General features: G+C 46.1%; 1 protein-coding gene across 2 annotated transcripts in view; it reads left to right on the forward strand.

Annotated features, from left to right (window-relative positions):
• Positions 1 to 19,855, forward strand: part of EPS15 (epidermal growth factor receptor pathway substrate 15) — an 883,486-nt gene that overhangs the window by 243,630 nt on the left and 620,001 nt on the right. For both annotated transcript variants that reach the window (XM_078670831.1, XM_078670841.1), the window contains exons 5-6: positions 3,590 to 3,685; positions 4,765 to 4,830. In XM_078670831.1, the coding sequence (XP_078526957.1) occupies positions 3,590 to 3,685; positions 4,765 to 4,830 (162 nt within the window). The remainder of the gene's footprint in view (positions 1 to 3,589; positions 3,686 to 4,764; positions 4,831 to 19,855) is intronic.

Here is a 19,855-nt window from a genome sequence, read left to right on the forward strand (position 1 = left end):
TTTGCTCTCATCACCTCCAAAAGAAGCGATAGAGTTGGGCCTGAGAGATTTTTTGCAAGCTTGCCTAATGATACTGCAAGGGTTATTGCTTTCACTGCGATCTCGTTGCGCTGCTTTCTAAAAGTATATTTAGAATCCAAGTGGACTCCTAAATATTTATACGACTGGCCTGTTACAAGGCTTATGTTGTTGAATGACCAACCACCACCTGTATGTCGTTTCTTGCCGAAAGGGACAACTTGCGTTTTTTTAATGTTGACCTCTAATTGGTTAATAGTCGTATAGTCATGCAGTTTATCAAGAAGCCTTTGTAGGCCGACCCTGGTGAAGCTAAAAAGGACAAGGTTGTCGGCATACAAAAGGTTGCTTAGACCCAAGCCACCGACTTTTGGAGAGTGGCTGTTAGTGTCGTCCAGGGTTGCCGACAGATCTGCTATAAACAGGTTGAAGAGAAGGGGGGCCAACACACATCCCTGCTTCACGCCTCTAGTTGTCATTATTTTCTGCGAGAGATGTGTGCCGGGCCCTAACTTCACACAAACCCATGTGCGAGAGTGGAGTTGGATAATTGCCTGTAATAGATTCTCTGGAATCCCCCACTTCCTTAATTTTGCCCATAGAGCCTCCCTGGGCACTCTATCAAAGGCTGCTTTGAAGTCGACAAAGCAACAAAACATTAACCTGGATGTTAGTAGTGCCTTGTCGACTATAGTTGAAATTGCTAGCAAATTAGTGCTGGTCCCTGAATTTGCAACAAACCCTGTTTGATTCATTGGCAACAGTTTATAGTCCTTTGCCCACAGCCTTAGGTCCTCCAGTAGGAGGCCTGCATAGTGCTTGGCTTCAATATCCAGGGCAATAAGTCTGTAGTTGTTCGGTTGGGCACGTGATCCTGATATGTAAATTGGGTGGATTATGGCGCCCCGCCATGAGTCCGGGATTGTTGCTGTTCTCAGAGCGTAATTGAAGAGATTAGTTAGTGTTCCGGACCAGAAAGCAATGTCAGATTTATACAGGCTCTGTGGCAGGCCATTGGGGCCCGGAGCCCCGTCAGGTCTTGCTTTTGTCATTGCTGTGGCTACTCTTTCTTGTGCCACCTCAAGGTCCATATTGGCAAGGTGTAAGCAGTCGGCAGGTAGACTCCGTGTGGTGGCGGGCCCTTGGCTAATCTTGTTTAAAGGACTGCTTCCTTCGGGATCTGGGTATTTTGGAGACTTAAAGTGGTCAGATAGGTATCTTACCCAGTCTAATTCCTGGATGTTTGCGGATCCAAAGCTTGATGTGCAGGGATTAGTGTGGTTAATGAGAGCCCAACAAATTTCTAGAATTTTTTTGCCTACTCTCCCACACCAGTTTACACCAAAATTGTTTTTCATGAGTCAGTTTATCTTTTCTGATCGCCAGCTTGAAAGATCTTTGAGTGGTTTGATAGTGGATTATACGTTCGCTATTACCCGGAGATGTAGCCAGTGCCCGCAGGGATGAGCTTCTGGGTTTCTTGAGTAACTTGGTCTGCTGTGAGATTGTAAACTGACGTGTCTGAGTTACCCTTTCGACCTGGTGCTTTTCTGGAAAAAGATGAGTCAGGTGGGAACAGAGCATTGTCCAGGTTACAGTCGGGGTTGCCTCTTGCTCAGTTCCTATTCTTATGATGTCCGCACTTGCTTGAAGGATATTCGGGCTAATTTCTTCAGTCCACTTAAGGCGCTTTAGGTTTTCCGTGTGTATTCCCCGGCATGCTGATGGTGCAGTTTTGTGTTTCACAGGGTTTATATTAAAGGAAATGACCTGGGGCCTGTGGTCACTTTCAGTTCTTGGATAAATATGGAAGTTGGTTAAACAGTGGACCATGCGGCATTGCAGATAGTATAATCCAAATAGGATTGCTTGGTGCCGTTTGACCAGGACCAGTTTGGCGGGGTGTCACCCACAGTTCTACCGTTGATGACAAGGTAACCTGCACTATAAAATTTCATCACACAAAGCTCGCCCAGTCCACTTTGAGTTTGGATGGGTGGTTTAGTTTGTGTTAAAGCCTCGGTGATTGAAAATAAGAAAGGCCCATCAATGTCTGCTACGTTCCCTTGGAATAAGTAGGTATTAAAATCCCCCGTAACAATACAATCTGCGTTCCGGTGTTCCGCGGCTATGTCGTTCATTATTTCCGTTGGGGAATATCATTGAGTAGGATTTGCTACCCAACTCTATTAGTGAAAAAGCAAGCCTGTTTTTAAAAACTACTAGTTTGGGTTCAGACCCAAGTGATCAATGCTGCCCTACTTATGAACAGCAATGGTGACCTTTCCTCCTAGTCCTAACTCACCACTCTGTCAACTATTGAAACCTTATTAGCACCCTCATCACAAATGGGCTTTGATGGTTGTGATGGCATTACCCTGCAATGGTTTGAGTCAAAGAAGCGGAACAGATCCTAGATTAGTTACTCCAGACCCTCCACCCCAATCCCTGTCTCCTGTGGGGTCTACCAATTATCCACTACTTTGGCTATTAGACTGTCCCCATTACCCCTCAATGTGGCACTCTTCCCTTCGGTACTGTACACATCATGTGACATTATATCCGCACTCTCTCAACACCCCTTCTTCTGCAGTACTCCTCGTAAAACCCCTGCTTCGTTTTGTAGATAGGTTTGTTAGCTGTTGGACCAAGGATGTAAACATGTCCACCCATTGTGTAACCTATTGTACTTCTAGGAGGAACACTGCTTTTAAGGAAAGTATCCCCAGATGAATCATTTCTCAAAGCAAGTGTTATCAGCTGTTCTCTCCTGTGCCACACCGATGCTTTGCCACAGTCCCCCATTACCCGCTTCATCTCTCATTAATTGTACACCCCGTGACCCAACCGTCCTTCAAACAGCTGAATCGTGGCGGCAGACGCCCAGGGTACCAGGGTACCAGCCTGTGAAATCCTAAAACTGAATAAACCCACCTACGGCTCAGAAAGTAACTGCAAAGAGACCGTTTCAAGTGTGGCTGCTACTGACCTCCTCCAGGAAGGAGGTCTCGAGTCAAGAACATCGGACCGGTGCTGCTGAATAGAGCAGACACTGGTAACAGATCAAAGTGGACCTTTCCTCAAACTATAGCTGACTGGAGTACTTGAAAGAGGGTACAGGACTCTACAAGGCTCCCAGATAGACCGAGGACTCCGCAGCTGAATTCAACAGTAAAATCCCTTCTTAGTTGGTGGGTACATCGGCAGTTAAACGATTGGAACATAGATTTGAGAGCATTATTGTTAAGGCTACACCCGGAGGACCGACATCCAGGGGGAGGATGGGGGGGAGGGGGTTACAGTCGGTCTGCAGTCTGGATATATTCTTTTGAATTCTGTTGGCCACTGCCCTCAGTTAAGTTATTCATCCTGCTTGAAAGTGAGTCTGAGGTGTGCAGATTCCCAGCACCATGTGATTTGTATCCAATGTTCTGCCAACGATGTCTCGCTCTAATCAACCCCCCCTTTCTAAATCTAGTGTTCAGTCTGGCAGCTTTTACTGGTGGGATGTGTTCACTCTGCTTGGATGAAGTGCCTCACCTAAGGTTTATTTCCTCTGCTTCTTCCTTAGGAGTTTTATGTTGCGTTGCGGCTCGTGGCCTGTGCCCAGAATGGACATGATGTTTCCCTCAGCAGTCTTAACCTGGTTGTACCGCCTCCCAGATTTGTAAGAAAAAATACTTTTACTTTACACTTTCTCACATTAAATAAATGTCTGTGTAGTCGCTGATATTATTTGGCACACATTCTGTGTTATGTTTTGTAGCACACAATATGAAAAAAGAGTTGCAATCATATGTATGTTCCATACTGGTGCCTTCTACACTGTTAAGTTTGCACTTCACTTTTACGCTTTGTCCGCCTTGTCGTCAAGAAGCAAGGCTCTCTATTTCATTCCAGTTCTGCCCATCGAAGCACTGTTACACCTCCTTGTTCTAAGCTTTATCTAAGCTTCAGAAAGAGCATTCTTCCATTCCACAGCGATTGCTTGCAAACTCTGGCTATGGTGGTCCCACTGCTTCCTGGGCACACTGAAGTGCACGCTGCCCAGGAAAACACTCTTGGACACTCACACCAGCTTTAGTCTGACACTCGCACAAAGACGTTTGTATAGGTTCTGGTAAAAGGCTTTATACGGGTCACCACCTCATAACTTGTGGAGCCAATACTACCCATCCTCCGTTGTCGGCGAATACACAGGATTGATAATCTGGACGTTGGCCCTCCCCTAGGAAAGCAAAAGCGCACCTGAATGTGTTTGAGTGGACCTTCCTGATTCTGGACACAGATCCACCCAGTTGTAGTCAAACAGGTACACTCACCCTCACTGGTGTAGGAAAACAAATTATCTGCCATTGTTACGTGTTTATTATTCTTAATTGAGGTAGACCTGCCCTCAGCAGGCATTAAGGCACAGATCAGGGAGAGACATACCTGCCAATAGTGCTTGCACATAGATCAAAGAAAGGCGTTTCATAGTTATGGTATTGCATATGTAATCCGTCATTTACATATTGTAAAACAAAATACAGTCTGAAAGCAAGTGTTATCCTGTCGGACTCCAAGTCAGGCTAAACAACAGAACATGTTAACTTTTGAATTCTGTATTTCTTTGAGCCTGTGTGGAATTTATACAGTTATTTAATTGAATTCTAGATGAGAGCAAATGTTATTGTCTTTTAAAAACTTTTTTTATTGTGGATCGCTCTGATTTTAAAAGTAGCTATTTGGGGTCTTCTTTTGTAGCACGATACTGGAAGCCCGTTGCTTGTAGGCGCCGCAGCACCAGCTGACATCCCATGGGCTGTTCAGGTAAGTTTGATTCACCATTGTTGTTAAATTGAGATGCGTTTATGCTTCTTATGCTTATTGCCATTTATCCACATTTTTTCTTTTTTCCTATGGGAATCTTTCCTCAGTGCCTAGTGATGAGATTTCATTCTTTTGATTGGGAGACCTAGCTTTGTGGACACCAGTAATTGTGTCCATCGTCATTGCTGTTTCCGGAACAGTGAACAGTGAATAGTGTACTGCAGCATAACTATGTCAAAAGTTATATTATGTGTATTTGTAAAGTACATTATCAACCGCAAGTGTATCCAGGTGCTGAGCTGGTGCGTCACCCATCCCTGCCAATGGTTGGTTGGGTAATCAGCTTATTGTGGAATTCAGTAAGAGAGAGGGAGCCTCTGATGTGGGGTAGGACTCCGTTACAGTCTTTAGGAGCGATGCAAGAGAAAGCCTGTCCCCCTGATTTGGGTCTGTGTATCCATGGGATATGTGCTAGTAGAAGTCCTGCGAAGCAGAGGTGTCTAGATGGCTAGTCGACGGAGAAGCAACTGTTCAGGAAGATTGGGTCGAAGTTGTTTAGTGTCTTGATGGTGTATGTGACGAGCGTGAAATGAGTGTGCTTATGTGTCTGTAGCTAGTGTAGACCCCTTAGGTGTGGTGTGTGATGCGAGTTCTGTATGGAAGTCTGAGAATGAATCTGGCTGCCCAGTTTTGGATGGTTTGTAGTCTTTTTGTGAGCTGCTTGTTAATACTGGCGTCCAGGGAGTTCCCGTAGTCCAACTTGCCAGTGACTAGTGTGTGAGGGGCAGTGTAAGTGTCGCTTGGGAGCCATTTGAAGATCTTCCTCAACATCTTCAGGATGTGGAAGCAGAATGTGATGACTGTGTTGACTTGTGTGGTCATGCGCAGTTTGCTGTTGTTGATTATTCGGAGGTTCCTGGTGTGGGTCCAAGTTCGGCCCACCACCAGTTGGAGTCCCATGGTGGGGTGTTATTGCCGAAGATCACTGCTTCTGTTGTGTCAGTGTTGATCTTGAGGCAGTTGGCATTCATTTAGTTAGCGACGGTCATGCATGTGGTGAATTTGTTTCTTGTATTGGGGATCTGGTCCGAGAAGGAACTGAGTTTTGTTTCTTTTGTATAGGAAAGGCTGTTGATGTCATGTGCTCAGATGATGTTGTCCAGGTGGCCCATGTATGTGTTGCAGAGGGTGTGGCTGAACAATAAACCTTGAGGCGCTGCGCAGATGAGTATGCAAGATTGCGAGGAGTAATGTGCCAGGCTAACAGCTTGTGTTCTATTTGTTAAGAGGGAACAGATTCAGCAGGGGTGGGGGGTTCCTTGTTTGCCAATCTCATGCAAGCACCTGATTAGGATGGGGTGTGAGACCATGTTAATGCAAAAACTTGGTTTGTACTCAGAGCGTCATTTCCAGAACTCGTTCATTTCAAAACATCAGAGCAGATAGGGTATTAAATAAACAGAGCAATCTTAGTTGTATTGAGCTCTATTTTTCTTTCTTTGAGGTAAAGGGTTAGGTCTTAAAACCTTCATTCCAAATAGCCATATTAAGCAGTCCTAGATGGAGATTGGATATGAAGAGATCAGCTCTATATGTCAGTCCTCCAATTGCCTTGCTATACAAAGAGGTTCTTCTTTCTCTCTCTGCTGAAACAACTAGAGAGATAGGCAAATTCCTGGAAATTGTCATTGTGCAGCTGTGGTAAATGACTACTTACAGGGCCCTGTTCTGCCCCTGATGTCTTTAATTATCGACCCCACATGCAAATCACAGATTTAGAAAGTATGTGCTCAAATACTCCATCCTAAAGACGTTTGTGGTGTTTTCTACTGCTATGCAGGTGGAAGTTCCCCTTCCTAGGAAACATTTGCTTTGGTATTCTCAAACATTGAATAACAATACATTTCAAAACTTGGGTATGCTTTCTGAGAATACTTGTATATTTGTTCCACTTAAGGAGGCCAGGAGAGTGGTGTTCACCAATTAAAGATGCTGAAGCAGCATATTCTGTAATTGATTGCTAGTTTGCTGGTTCACTGCAAGGTCCATTATGAAGATAGTAGGTGGGATTTTGCGTTGATGTACTATCTCCTCTTCTCCACTTGACCGCAATAATAAACCAGAGTGAGCATCATTCAAGGCTAAATAAAACTTGAATTCTTCCTCTGCCACTGTTCATTCACCAGGTAGTTCTGTCTTCGACTGAGTTCTCTAAAATAATCTTCATTTGTAACTGAAGTACCTTAAACGTACTACATATCTCGATGCTACTGCTATTAAATTAATAAAAATGCTCTTTTAGGTCCTTCGCTCATTTTTTGTCATTTCTTTAATACTTCTCTGCGCTGAATAGGGACACTCTCGAGCAGCTAATAAACACAACAAATGGCCTTATTACCGTTTTGCCACCTATTACATGCCTTCAACACAAGTACAAATATTAAATAGTGCTTGCACGATAGCTACAAGCCCTCACTGAGCGCTACAACCTGTTGAGATCTTTGCATTCTTACTTCGTCTTTGATGTAGCACTTAGATGATTATAGTCCAGGCAGTGGGTAAGCTACATCAGTCATGTGTTGACCAGGGCATTCGTTTGCTTCAGCTGCTGGATCTTTCAGCTGCTCTTAACATGGTGGACCATGAGACAGGCCTTTTATTTTGTCATCTTGCATGGCAGCGGAAAGGTCCTGAAGACGTTTGCATCTTCCTTTCCATGATATACTCATGGTCTCACTTAGGCAGAAGTGCTAAGATGGTAGTCCGGGAATGCTCAACTCTTCCTTTTTAGGCAATTGAAACAACTTTTCCACCTTGATCTTTCAGGACAGTGTTCTAGTTTCTCATGTTAACCAATATCAATGGCAAGAATTCCATGTTAATTGGTTTACCCAAAAGTGCATGCTTTCTTCTCTGGTCCATGTTGCACTTTTCTTCTGGTCTTAAAATTAACCTGGGATGTTCTAGCACATCAGTCTTGTACTCTGACCTTAGAATTAGTTGTTGCTCATGGATTGCATTCAGATTATGTTAGACTTTCAGGAACCGCATGTATGATTCAAAGGAATATTCTGATCCAGCTCAGTATTTGTCCAATAAGAAGTTGCTGTACTTTGAATCAGAACTTTAAAGTCATCGCCCATGTTGTGGAATAGTTTCATTGAGAATTGCGCCTTCCTTGCATCATTTCAAAAAGATCAGAGGACTTTTTCAGGAACAGTTTCTAAATGAATGTTAAGACTATACATCGGTCACTTGTGTGTTCTAAATCCGGTATTTAAGTTAAATACAATCATTTTTTTCTCCTTTTTGATGTCTTTACTTTTTACATTGCACTGTGTTTACATAACGAGACTGCACTACAGCTCTCGAGATTGAATATAGCAAGATTTGGGGAAGCAGTGTCCACCGCTTCTACAGACACTCTTATTGCCTAGAATGTCAGCTTTATGGATACATTTGGAAAGCCATTCTAGAAAGAATTTGTCTTGGTCCTCTACGTAAGTAATATACTCTGACAAGCCTCTCTAGAAATGGTATACTAGTGGGGCAAGCAGATGAAGAATTCCATGGCCAAAAGGCAGAAAACGTGCTGTCTGTTTTTGATAAACAGCATTTTGCCCTGCGATCTGTCAGACATGGTGAGCTTCCTCATGGATATAAGGACATGCATGGTTAGACTGTTCTTCCAATGCACTGAGGTGTATGAAGTATATTTCTACCAATTACTTGAAATGTTCAAACACGTTGCAAGATGGAGCCAGTGAATCGAAAGACTCTTAGCAGTATTTTGGTTCATGCCTTCTGTTGCTCTCTTCTCAGTACTTGCATGTCTTTCAGTCTAGTAGCAAGGGCAAATTCTCTAGCAACAAAACCTACAAATTCTTTACTTGTCCTATTTGGACGTCCACCTGCTTTCACTGAGGAAACAATGGGGTCGAATACAGCTTAGAGTAATAGTCAAGAATATCGAGCGTTCCAAACATCACAATTTCATTTTCTTCAGTGTGACACCCCAAATTCGATGAGTAGGTGTAGATGAGGGCCCTTTTCCTCACTGTGCTATAGGAATAATGTCGCACTTCACTTTACTGATGAGGCCACACATGGACAAAACTAGGTCGGTGTTGCTTGTTGACGTTCAGGGGAGATGTGGTCTGGCCATCTAGGCTGCACTGTTGTTACTGGAGCGGGATGAAGGCTCATTTGCACGTGTGCCCTCTGTCTTCAGTAGCACAATAGGCAAAAAAAGATAGACCGGAAAGTGGCCCAGAAATAAATACCCGTGGTTGAGATGAATTCAAGCATTCTACTAATGGCTTTTTTGTGTATACCTGCACCTGATGCACACGGTGCCATGAGAATCAAGAGCCACTTTACTGAGACCCATCCAGACTGGAATAGGTTTGTGATTGCGGCACTAAAAAACTATGGGGTACATTAAGGGTAGCACAAAATGCTGTCCGCCTGTTCTCTGGTCTCTAGGAAGTAGACTGTGTCGACAGATCAGCCTACTCCTTATTAGCTACAGGTGGAACCATAATTAAGTTCTGATGCCTGTGTTTCATGTGCAAATGCTTAATTAAATATGAACCATCTTTCTTATGAATGAAAGTGCTTCCCTGCAAGACGGCTTAGTTGCAGAGGGATGCAAGGCCTGGTGTTCCATTTCTGTGATTTCACAAGCTGAAAGAAAGCCAAAGTCTATAACCCTTAATATAATTTTTTTAAGGTTACCCAGCAACGAGTTGATCCCCCTAGAAAGCTGAAAATATCGACTCGAGTACAAAGCCTGGCTCTGTCATCCAGGAGGGTTCACTGTGCTGAACAGACATTGAGATGGTCCAACTTGGAAGTTTACTGTTCCTTTTTCCCACATCCAGGACAAGTCCTCCCTTGTGCTGACTAGAGAAGTTGTGGGTATTACTATAGCATGGTTATGCCGCATATGGAGCTTCCCCGTCAACTCTGATTTCAAAATTCTTTATTATTCACATACATTTTGTTTGCAGTAAAGCATGGCTCATCTGGGTAAAACTATGTATGCATCGCTGGAGGGACACTCTAACAATCCTGTTAGTGTAGCAGCAGGAGCTGGTGAAAGTTTGTGTTAGAATACTGCATCCCCAGAACTTTACCTTTGAACTAAATGCTGCGTTTAGTGATTATTTTAAGCACAAGAACGTGAACATCGCACTCAGGGCCCATGTCAATTTACAAGAAAGATTTCAGACGTTCCCTCATCTCGTATTCTCTGAAGATACCAGAATCGGCTTCTTGGTCAAGGATAGGTAATGGAAACAGGCTAATTGGAATGAGTCTACGAGACAGTTACAGATGCGAGTTTGATGTTTTCTGTTTCCACCTGTCTGCTTTAAGAAGAACCCACAACAGAAATGCTGGCTATGCTGTAGGGTTGGCACATCGAGCACGTGGTCAGAGTGGCAGGAAGTAGATCAGGGCAAAGACTGTCCCAGTTGTGGTGCCCTCTTGGTACCGACACCCTTCCACCATGGGTGCATGTCCCCGTCCTGGAGCCGGGTCGCAGCACAGTACATTTTAGAAGACGATACCGATGCACACAAACAGCTCCTGACAAGCTTCCTAAGACAATGACATGTCAGTAGTAAAACTCAAAGTTTTTTATTAAAGGTATTTGTGACTTATTTTCCTCCAAGTTATCTTCGTGTTACACACAATAAATCTTCCAAACAGGCAACAGACATGTGTTTCGCCTACAAGACTGTTTCAGGGCTGCAAAGAGTATACATAAAAGGCTCACATTACTGTGTTGAGCAGAAGACCGATGTAATCCTAGTTAAATTACTATTTAGAGGCCATAAAGTAGGAGTTCACCCATGAGGGAGGATGGAGAAGTACAAATGAGTGAAAAAACTGATTTCCCCCCAAGCCCGTTACTAGAGAGGAAGTTCCTGCTGTGCATTCATCCTTGTGCTATTTAACACGCAAGAAGCGGTTGGTTCGATAGGGTACCCGTGTGCGAGAGACCGAGCCCATGCCACGAATGCCACCAATCCAAGATGCCATGAGTGGCAGATGTGGTGATTAGTACTCCTTTTCCCTAGTGATGTGTACTTGTTTCCCACTGTGTAATCCCATACCCATGTAGTAAGGAGTTCGTAAGTGAAGTGCAAGTGTCTGCGGAAAGATATAGATCTAGATCCGTGGTGAGTCATGGAGTGAAGAGTGCACAAGAGCAATTGAGCTCAGTAATCAGATGCGAGTTAAGCTACAAGTCAGGCAGCCAACAGGTGTTCTGTACCTCGTATAGTCTCATGATATGCGACAGGTGGTCACCTGTGACATACGCCAGTTACCTTTTACGTTGGGTCCTAATCAAGGTGGTCCGGTAATGACCGTAAGCTGCCACCCCAGTATCCAGTTATCAAAGGAAGTTGTTTGGTCAAATCCTGTCAACCTATTGACCCCAGAGGCACCAGGTATTTATAATGTAATATGAACAGAAAGCTATAGAGGTAGGTAGGTAGGTAGGTGGGTGGGTGGGTGGGTGGGTGGGTAGGTAGGTAGGTAGGTAGGTAGGTAGGTAGGTAGGTAGGTGTGTATGTGTCCCCCCCCTCCCCCATGGACAGTAGGTACAAAATTGATACCAGAGAGGTGCATCTAAAATTAGAGAAGAAACTGTGGTAGCGTGGAGAGACAAGCCTAGTATGCACTGTATGTGAAGCATGACCTACATGTCCAATCAGTGCTTAATAATGTCTTGCCTCCCAAGTGATGTCGTTCCCAATTGTCCTCAGTTGCCCCTTAAGTAGTTTCCTGACAGGTATACAGGGTCAGAATACGCCTGGGAAGAAGCACGCAAAGCGCCATGATATACGTTTTCTGCCTACTGTCCACAGGCGGGTGAGAATTCCAAGAACGAGAGGTAGCCTAGGTCTTTCTGCTTTCACAGCTCATTTGTGTCCTCGGAACTCGGAGTTATAAAATGTATTAAATATCTGATTGACCTTGTCTTTAAAAGTAAAGGCCAGGGTATCACAGAATTGTTGGCTGTGGTCGAATTATTTTTCGGTACAAATATCAGCTTAGTGACCACCTGGAACAGTTCCTTATTGGAATTGGACACATTCTCAAGGATTTGTGTGTAATAGTGACTCTTTTCATTCATTTTGTTTTTCCAACCAGATTTTATTGGTTTTCAAAGACCGATACATCACAGACCTAGAGTGCACACTGACCATGTCCTCTCCTATATTGGTTACATACGCTTAATATTGGAATTATTCTCTGGTGTGCTCAAATTAACAGTCCCACTTAACAGAACACCTCCTTCCCCCCCTTGAGGTGCGATTGGCAAATATTCACATTTCGTGTGCGATAGCAGGTTCACGTGGGTCGTGCTTCCAGTACCCGCATGCACTGGAGTGCTGGGCAATGGTCTATTCAATGTCCCACCCAGCCGCTCGCATGGTCTAGTGTGTGGTATCTCCCTCCTCAATTCCCCCCCGGCGCCCGTGCGTGTGATGGAGCTGCTCGCGGTGACATCACTTAGAATGTCACCGCGACCAGCATTCCAAGGCGAGCGCCAGGGATTGAGCGGAGGAAGCTGCCGAAGCGGAGGCTGTGGCTGTGGTCGCAGTGTATATCACTTTCTTGAATAAACACTTCTGTTTTAACCTACGTGACGTCCTGTGTCATCTGTGGCCGTCACTACACTGGCGACGAGGGAAAATATACCTGCGACCTCAACACGCCTGGAGGAAGATAAGGAGAACAGCTGTCTCGAGGGAACGGAGCCGGCTGACAGCGGAAAGTATCCGGATGCAACTGAAGCAGACCGCGTCGCGGAGGAATCTTCCGAGATAGAAACAGCTATGGGTCGAGAGGTGTAGTGGATTAATCTTCGAAGAAGGCGCAACGGAAGAAGGAACGTGAGAAGGGCGACTGCGGGTCGGTGAGAACGTGTCATCTGACAGTTGCGAGCAAGAAGTGAGGTAACGCTTGCCAGCCATCCCAGCACGCTAAACCTAGACTTGACATTAACGTCCTGCAAGGCAAGTACTGGCACCTGCGGTCGTTTAAGTGTGTGAGGCGTCCTGGTCTGGTGGGGTCTGGTAGCCGATAAGCTCAGCACCTGCTGAGTCGACTTGACAAGCGAGAGCCAGCGCGCAGTCTCCTCACCCACCTCAGGATTGTGTGGGAGTCTGTGACAGGCAGTCACGAGAGCAGAGCTGACACCCTTGACCCAAGTTTGACTCTAGTGCAGCGTAGCGCACACGAAGGGCTGCGTGTAGTAAACAGCACGGCTGGAACTGGTGGTTAAGCGCTATTCACCTTCCTCAGTGACTTTGCCCAAGTTGTGTGCGACCGGATGATGTCAGCTGTATGGAATTAATGCAGCGAGGCGCGTGTGGTGCAGGCAGCTCTCCTGCCACCTCAGAGGGCGTTTGACAAATGACATTGCCATCAACTCTCGGCCAGAGTGAACGGAGCGTAACACACACACTGACTCGAAGAAATATGAACATCGCCAGTATGTGGAAGTCGTGCTAGTCGGATTTCGTCAGGAACTGTGTACTGTTTCCTGATGCATTGAGGGGCATGTGAAGAAGCAAGTTTTCCCCCTTTTCGCCACGGGTGTGGTTCGAGTTAGACTGTGCTGGCAGTAAGAAGAAAGGAGCACAGTGTGGTGCACCAAGTGAACGTAGGAGTGACATTTTGAAGGGGGGTAGACACACATCATTAGAGTCAGCGCTGTTCTGCAGTCAGTTTGATGCACTGTATTCTCTGCTCCAGGGTGTGTGAGCCGTGCAGGAGTTTTCTGGAGCATTTCCGTTGTGGGCTGAATGTGGACTGTGCAAATCATGTATGGTTGAACGGTCCTGCAGCATAGAAATATAGTAACTACTCTCCCCAACTGTTCCTGCTAGAGGTTTGGTTGGAAACTGACACTATAAGTAGAAGTGTGTTCACTGGTAGTTTATGAATGTTTATGTATTTTGGTACAGACTAATAGTGCTTTTCTCTACGCTTAGAGTTGGTCCAGAGGATTTGTGCATTCTTCTGGGTTTCTAATCCTTATATAGCCTTTTGACGATTAACCATGCAAAGCGTGACTCCTCCACCTTTTTTCTTAACCAACCCAGGTGATCCCACTATCCAGTGGAAAAAATGGAAAAAAGTGTTTTTAAATTACGCTACTGTGTGTGGGCCTAACCTTGGTTTAGAAAGGAAAGTTGCATTGTTGGCCTATTACCTAGGTGCAGAAGGTGAGGAGGTTCTAGATCACCTCCCAGACTTAGGGGCGCAGGAAGCAACAGGTCTGAATGAGTTCGAAGTAAGTCTAAAGAAATTAGATTTGCACTACCTCCCCAAGACTAGCACAATCATGGAGAGGTACCACTTTGGGAAAAGAGCACAGAAGGAAGGAGAGTCTATAGAAGATTTTGTTTCTGAGTTGAGGAAATTAGCCGCTACTTGCAAGTTCGGTGAGGCGAGTGAGGAAAGAATTAGGGACCAATTTGTTTTGGCTTGCAGGATGGAGCGAGTGCGTGAAGAGTTATGGCTCAAAGATGACCCACCGTTAAGGGAGGTCTTCATCATAGCCAAGCAGGTGGAGCACATGCTGCAGTGTGTCAGGGAGATAAAGCAAGACGCAGGGGAAAAGAAGAACGATGACAAGACCAATGTCAATGAAGTGGTGACCGAATGTGAGGCAGTGTCTGTGGTCAAAGGCCAGAAGGTAGCGGGCAGAGAAAAGAAGGAGGGCAGACTGGGGGATCGTTCAAGGGTACCTGCTATAGGTGTGGCAAACAAGGGCACCTAGCCAACGACAAAGAGTGCCCCGCCCTCAGATTCACATGTAACAAGTGTGGTAAAGGTAATTTCAAGCAATACTGCAAGAGTGGGCAGGGGGTCAGTAGACAGAGTAGAGACAGGACGAATGTAGTGTGTGACGAGATCGTGGTGCAAGTACAAGAGTTGCAGGTCCCAAGTCCAAGTGACCCCATGTGTGCAGAAATAGTTGTGCAAGTTGATGAAGGTCAAGTCAACAGCCCAAAAGACACCATAAAAGTAGGGGAGGTTGATCTGGAAGCATTGTTCGACTACTGTTCTAGAATAACTATTATCAATGCAAAGGAGGTCTCTCGAGTGTCTAAGGGAAAGATAACCTTGAGGAAATTGGATTTAAGGCCAGGGGGGTATGCTGGTCGCCCCATCTCTATGAAAGGATATTTTCTAGGGAAAATTGAATACAGCAACAGGGCAACGGTGTCCAAAGTGTATGTGTCCACTGTAGGAGACAACATCTTGGGGTGGCGAGCACAGAAGGAGTTAGGGGTCTATCTAAATCCCAACAGTAATCCCCAGATCCTGATACAGGAGATACAAGAACACAAGGCTGACATCGTAACAGAGTTCAAAGGAGTGTTTAGAGAAGAACTTGGATGCCTCAAAAACTACTGTCACAAAATAAGATTGAAGGAGAACGCCAAGCCAGTCGTGGCTAAAGTTAGAAAACTCCCCATTGCCATCCAAGAGGAGGTGAAATCCGAATTAGAGAAGTTGTACAAGGCTGGAGTCATCGAACCGGTGGAAGCGACGGAATGGTTGGCACCCATCGTGGCCGCAAAGAAGAAGGATGGGTCGGTCCGGCTCTGCATCGACCTAAGGGCGTTGAACAAAGAGGTCGTGGTCGACCGTTACCCCTTACCGAACATCACCCAAATGATGAGCATGCTAGAGGGTGCTAAGGTGTTTTCCACCCTCGATCTCACCTCGGCCTATTTCCAGATAAAATTACACGAGGAGTCTCAGGAACTCACAGCATTTGTGACACCGATGGGCGCATACAAGTTCAAAAGGATGCCTTTCGGGCTAGTCTCGGCGGCCGCCGTGTTTCAGAGAATCATGGGCAACATCTTGAAGGACATCCCAGGCGTCATGTGTTACCAGGATGACGTGCTCGTATTCGCCAAGAACCATGAAGAGCACGATGAGAGACTGAGATGCGTGCTAGGGAGGTTCCAGTCACAAGGGCTTACGGTGAAGAAAGATAAGTGTGTGTTTAGCTGTGCAGAGTTAGATTTCCTGGGGCACAAGGTGACGACGGAAGGAATATGTCCGAACTGCAAAACACCATCGTGAATTTGGCACCTCCCACGAGCAAGGATGAAATCAAGTCGTTCATGGGGATGTTGGAGTTCTACGGGAAGTTCATAAGAAACCTGGCGGGAAGGACGTACACCATCAGGCTGCTGTTGAAGAAGGAGAATGAATTCAACTAGAGTCAGGAGTGCCAGAGGGAGTTCGAAGATGTAAGGAGGGCACTTGCAGAGGCCCCCAGTTTAAAGTCCTATATACCCAACCGGGCGACGGTAGTCACCACCGATGCAAGTGCCAAGGGGCTGGGAGCAGTCCTCACCCAAGTAGGTGAAGGAGAAGAAACCATAGCGTTTGCCTCAAGGTCACTCCAGAAGTCCGAGAACAATTACTCTGTAATTGAAAAAGAGGCCTTAGCAGTATCCTGGGCGGTGGGAAAGTTCAGAGATTTCCTGTGGGGAACTCAGTTCACTCTTCGAACTGACCACAAGCCGTTGGTGGAAGTATTCAGCAAGAAAGGTCTGGATGCCATCTCCAGCAGGATAAGGCGGTGGGTGGTCAGCCTCCAAGAATACACTTTCGACATCAAGTACGTCCCAGGAACGCGAAACCTTGCAGCAGACTGTCTATCCAGACTCGTCAGTGAAGATGAGGTGAGAGAGAAAAAAGAGAAGTTGGATGAAGAAGAGGATGGTCTCCAGATGGAGGACGTCTGCACCATCCAGAGAGCGTTGGGAGAAGAAACGTGGAAAAAGGCGTTGGAAGAGGACAAGATACTGGAGGAGGTTTGCAAAAGAATATAAGGCAGGTGGAAGAACGAAGACAAACGGGAAGAAAACCTGCGGCCATACTGGGCTGTTAAGGATGAGTTGTCCATTGTAGACGGATGCCTATTCAGGGGGACGAGGCTTGTACCACCTGCAACAGTGAGAGACAACCTGGTCGAGATGGCCCACGAAGGGCATCTGGGTATCACCAAAACTAAACAAAGACTCAGGGAGAGCTATTGGTGGCCGAACATGGACCTGGTCACCGAAAGGAGAATCAGAGAGTGCATTCCGTGCAGCAACAGTGACAAAGTCCTGAAGCAACTGACGCCCCCAATGGTATGTAGACCGCCCCCGTCAGGACCATGGGATGAGTTGGCGCTGGACATCGTGGGCCCAATGTCTGGAGAACTGCGCACGCCTTACATTTTGGTGCTTGTGGATTTGTATTCTCGGTGGCCGGAGATAAAGTTCGTAAATGAAGTCACGACTAGGACAGTCATCGGGTTCCTAGAGGAGGTGTTCATCAGGGAAGGGCTGCCCAGCAACATCCTCACGGATAATGGGGTACAACTATGTTCGAAGGAAATGGAAGACTTCCTTGTGGAGAGAGGCATTAAACACAAGCGTTGCGCTTTGTACCACCCCGAAATCAATGGCATGGAAGAGCGTTTTAACAAAACACTCAAGGAGAGCATCCAGTTAGCCAAAGCCAGTGGCATAAGCTGGAAAGAAGAGGCGTGGAGGCGGTTAGAAGCATACAGGTTCACACCGCATCAGACGACGGGCGTCACCCCATTCGAGCGGCTCCTTGCAAGGATACCCAACACCAAGCTATCCCCAGGGTGGATGGAGTGGCACAAGGGGTGGTCAGACCAAACCAAAGGAGCGGAAAGCTTGAAGAAGCAAGAGGAAGCCATGAAAAAAAGAAAAGAAAGATATGACCAGCTCAAGGCCACACGGGAGGCCGAATTCAAAGTAGGGGATAGCATCAAGATCAGAACCCCCACTGGGAGAGCAAGTTGGTCAGGGTACAGTAGTCCCACCAAAATCACAAAACTATTCAAGAATGCAGTCAAGACCCAGGAGGGAAAGATATGGAACCTAGGGATAGTAGTGAGGTTCCACCCGCCAGGGAATGACTCGGAGAGTGCAAGGGGGGGTGAGGGTGACGCAAGACAGGACCGAGGTCCCAGCACCAAGAAGCTGTTGGCAGTCCCCCACCCAGGTGTTAGGCCTAACAGGAGAGCGACCAGACCCCCAGGCATTTCGATCAATATATTATGATGTAGCCCCTGCTACTCTGCCAACCGTCATTCATTCCTCCTAACACGGTAGGGACCAGCCTTATAAGACATTTCTGATCAGGATTTATTTTGTCCTCCTGTGTTTCCTGTTGTTCTTGCATTATTCCATGTTTTCTTTCCGCAGGGAAGGGGGATGTGTGGTATCTCCCTCTGCAATTCCCCCCCGGCGCCCGTGCGTGTGATGGAGCTGCTCGCGGTGACATCACTTAGAATGTCACCGCGACCAGCGTTCCAAGGCGAGCGCCAGGGATTGAGCGGAGGAAGCTGCCGAAGCGGAGGCTGTGGCTGTGGTCGCAGTGTATATCACTTTCTTGAATAAACACTTCTGTTTAACCTACGTGACGTCCTGTGTCATCTGTGGCCGTCACTACACTAGTGCTACGGGTTGCGGAGGGCTCGCCCGCTATCGTTGTCCCGCCCTCCAGCTATCAACTCATTCACTAGCCCTTCCCATGCCCTGGCCCTATCTATTTTGCCTATCCCCCGATGAGCTTCTCTGAGCAACAGTTGGCCTTCCGCTCCCGCCCATTTCTCAAGTTACTCTTTTCATTAATGAGAAGGTTTTTGTATTTGGCTAGCGCTAATTTGTGTAAATGCTTAGCTAGGGCATCACAGTGTCTTTCTTGCCTTCTACAGGCTTGTTTCTCCATTCTCAAGGCTTTTTAGAACCAGGGAGCAGAAGGTTCCAGCCTGTTGTGTGAAGTGGTTGCTGGAGCTAGTTTCCTAAAGGTGGAATTATGGCAGTTAGTATTGGCAGAGGATGCCACATTTGCGTCTGGATGGAGGTCTGGTTTATACTGTGCTAAGCATCGAGTTAATGGTAGAGCCTATTTTATGCCAGTCTCTTCTAGTGGTGGATTTAGGTGGCTTAGAGAAGGCCTGTGCTTTAATCGGCAACATGTTGTGAAAAAGAATGGCTTGGTGATCAGACCAGCTAAGAGGCAGCACATTTCCAGTAATAGCAGGATTATTAGAGAAAAGCCCATCAAGGGTGTGACCTGCCGAGTGTGTGGGGTCCTCGATAAGTTGTCCTAGTTCTGAGGCCATGTCTATGAGGGCTATGGAGTCTGTCATTGGTGGCTTCCAGCTGGAAATTAAAGTCACCAAGAATAGTGAAATTATCGGATTGAAGGCTAAACTCCAGAAATGACTGAAAGTTATACAAAAATTTACTTTTTGCCCCCTGAGTGTGATTTAAAAGAATGCCAATAAACATCATCTGCTTATGACAGCCTAATTTAAAAGAAAATGCCTCGCAGTCGGTGGAAGGAACAGCAGTGCAGTGGGAAGTAATCCAACTGCAATCCATCAGAGCCAGGCCACCCATTCTGAATAGCTCGCATGCATTTGGAACTGCTACCACAAAACCCGGGTTGGCTGCCTCGTCACCCCAGGAATCAGTGATAATAGCACATCCAGACTTGCTGTGTCGATGATGTCGGCTATTTCATATTTAAGTTTGGGTAAGGATCGATCGTGCGTAAATAAGGCAAAGATTTAACATGAAATTGGTGGTGTTAAAAGGGGAAAGCCGTGCGTTAATAGTGGATAGTTTGAGAGTAGGTCTCAGAATAATTTCATTACAATTTGGGCATGAAAGCCTAACTGTAGGGGCTAGCGAGTCTAAGCAGAGGTTTATGCAATTATTAAAAGCGAGGTTATCGGTACACCAACAATGACGCCTGCCCGATCGGGAGCCGAACACCTCCCTGGAGGGAGGCAGCCGTGAAGTTGAAACAGCCTTGTAGGCGAAACACGTGTCTGTTTGGAAGATTTAATGTGTGTAACACGAAGATAACTTGGAGGAAAATAAGTCACAAATGCCTTTAAGAAAACACTTTAATGGCCTTTACTATTGACATGTCA

The sequence above is a fragment of the Lissotriton helveticus genome, chromosome 1_2 (assembly GCF_964261635.1).
Source record: "Lissotriton helveticus chromosome 1_2, aLisHel1.1, whole genome shotgun sequence".
Classification (NCBI taxonomy): domain Eukaryota; kingdom Metazoa; phylum Chordata; class Amphibia; order Caudata; family Salamandridae; genus Lissotriton; species Lissotriton helveticus.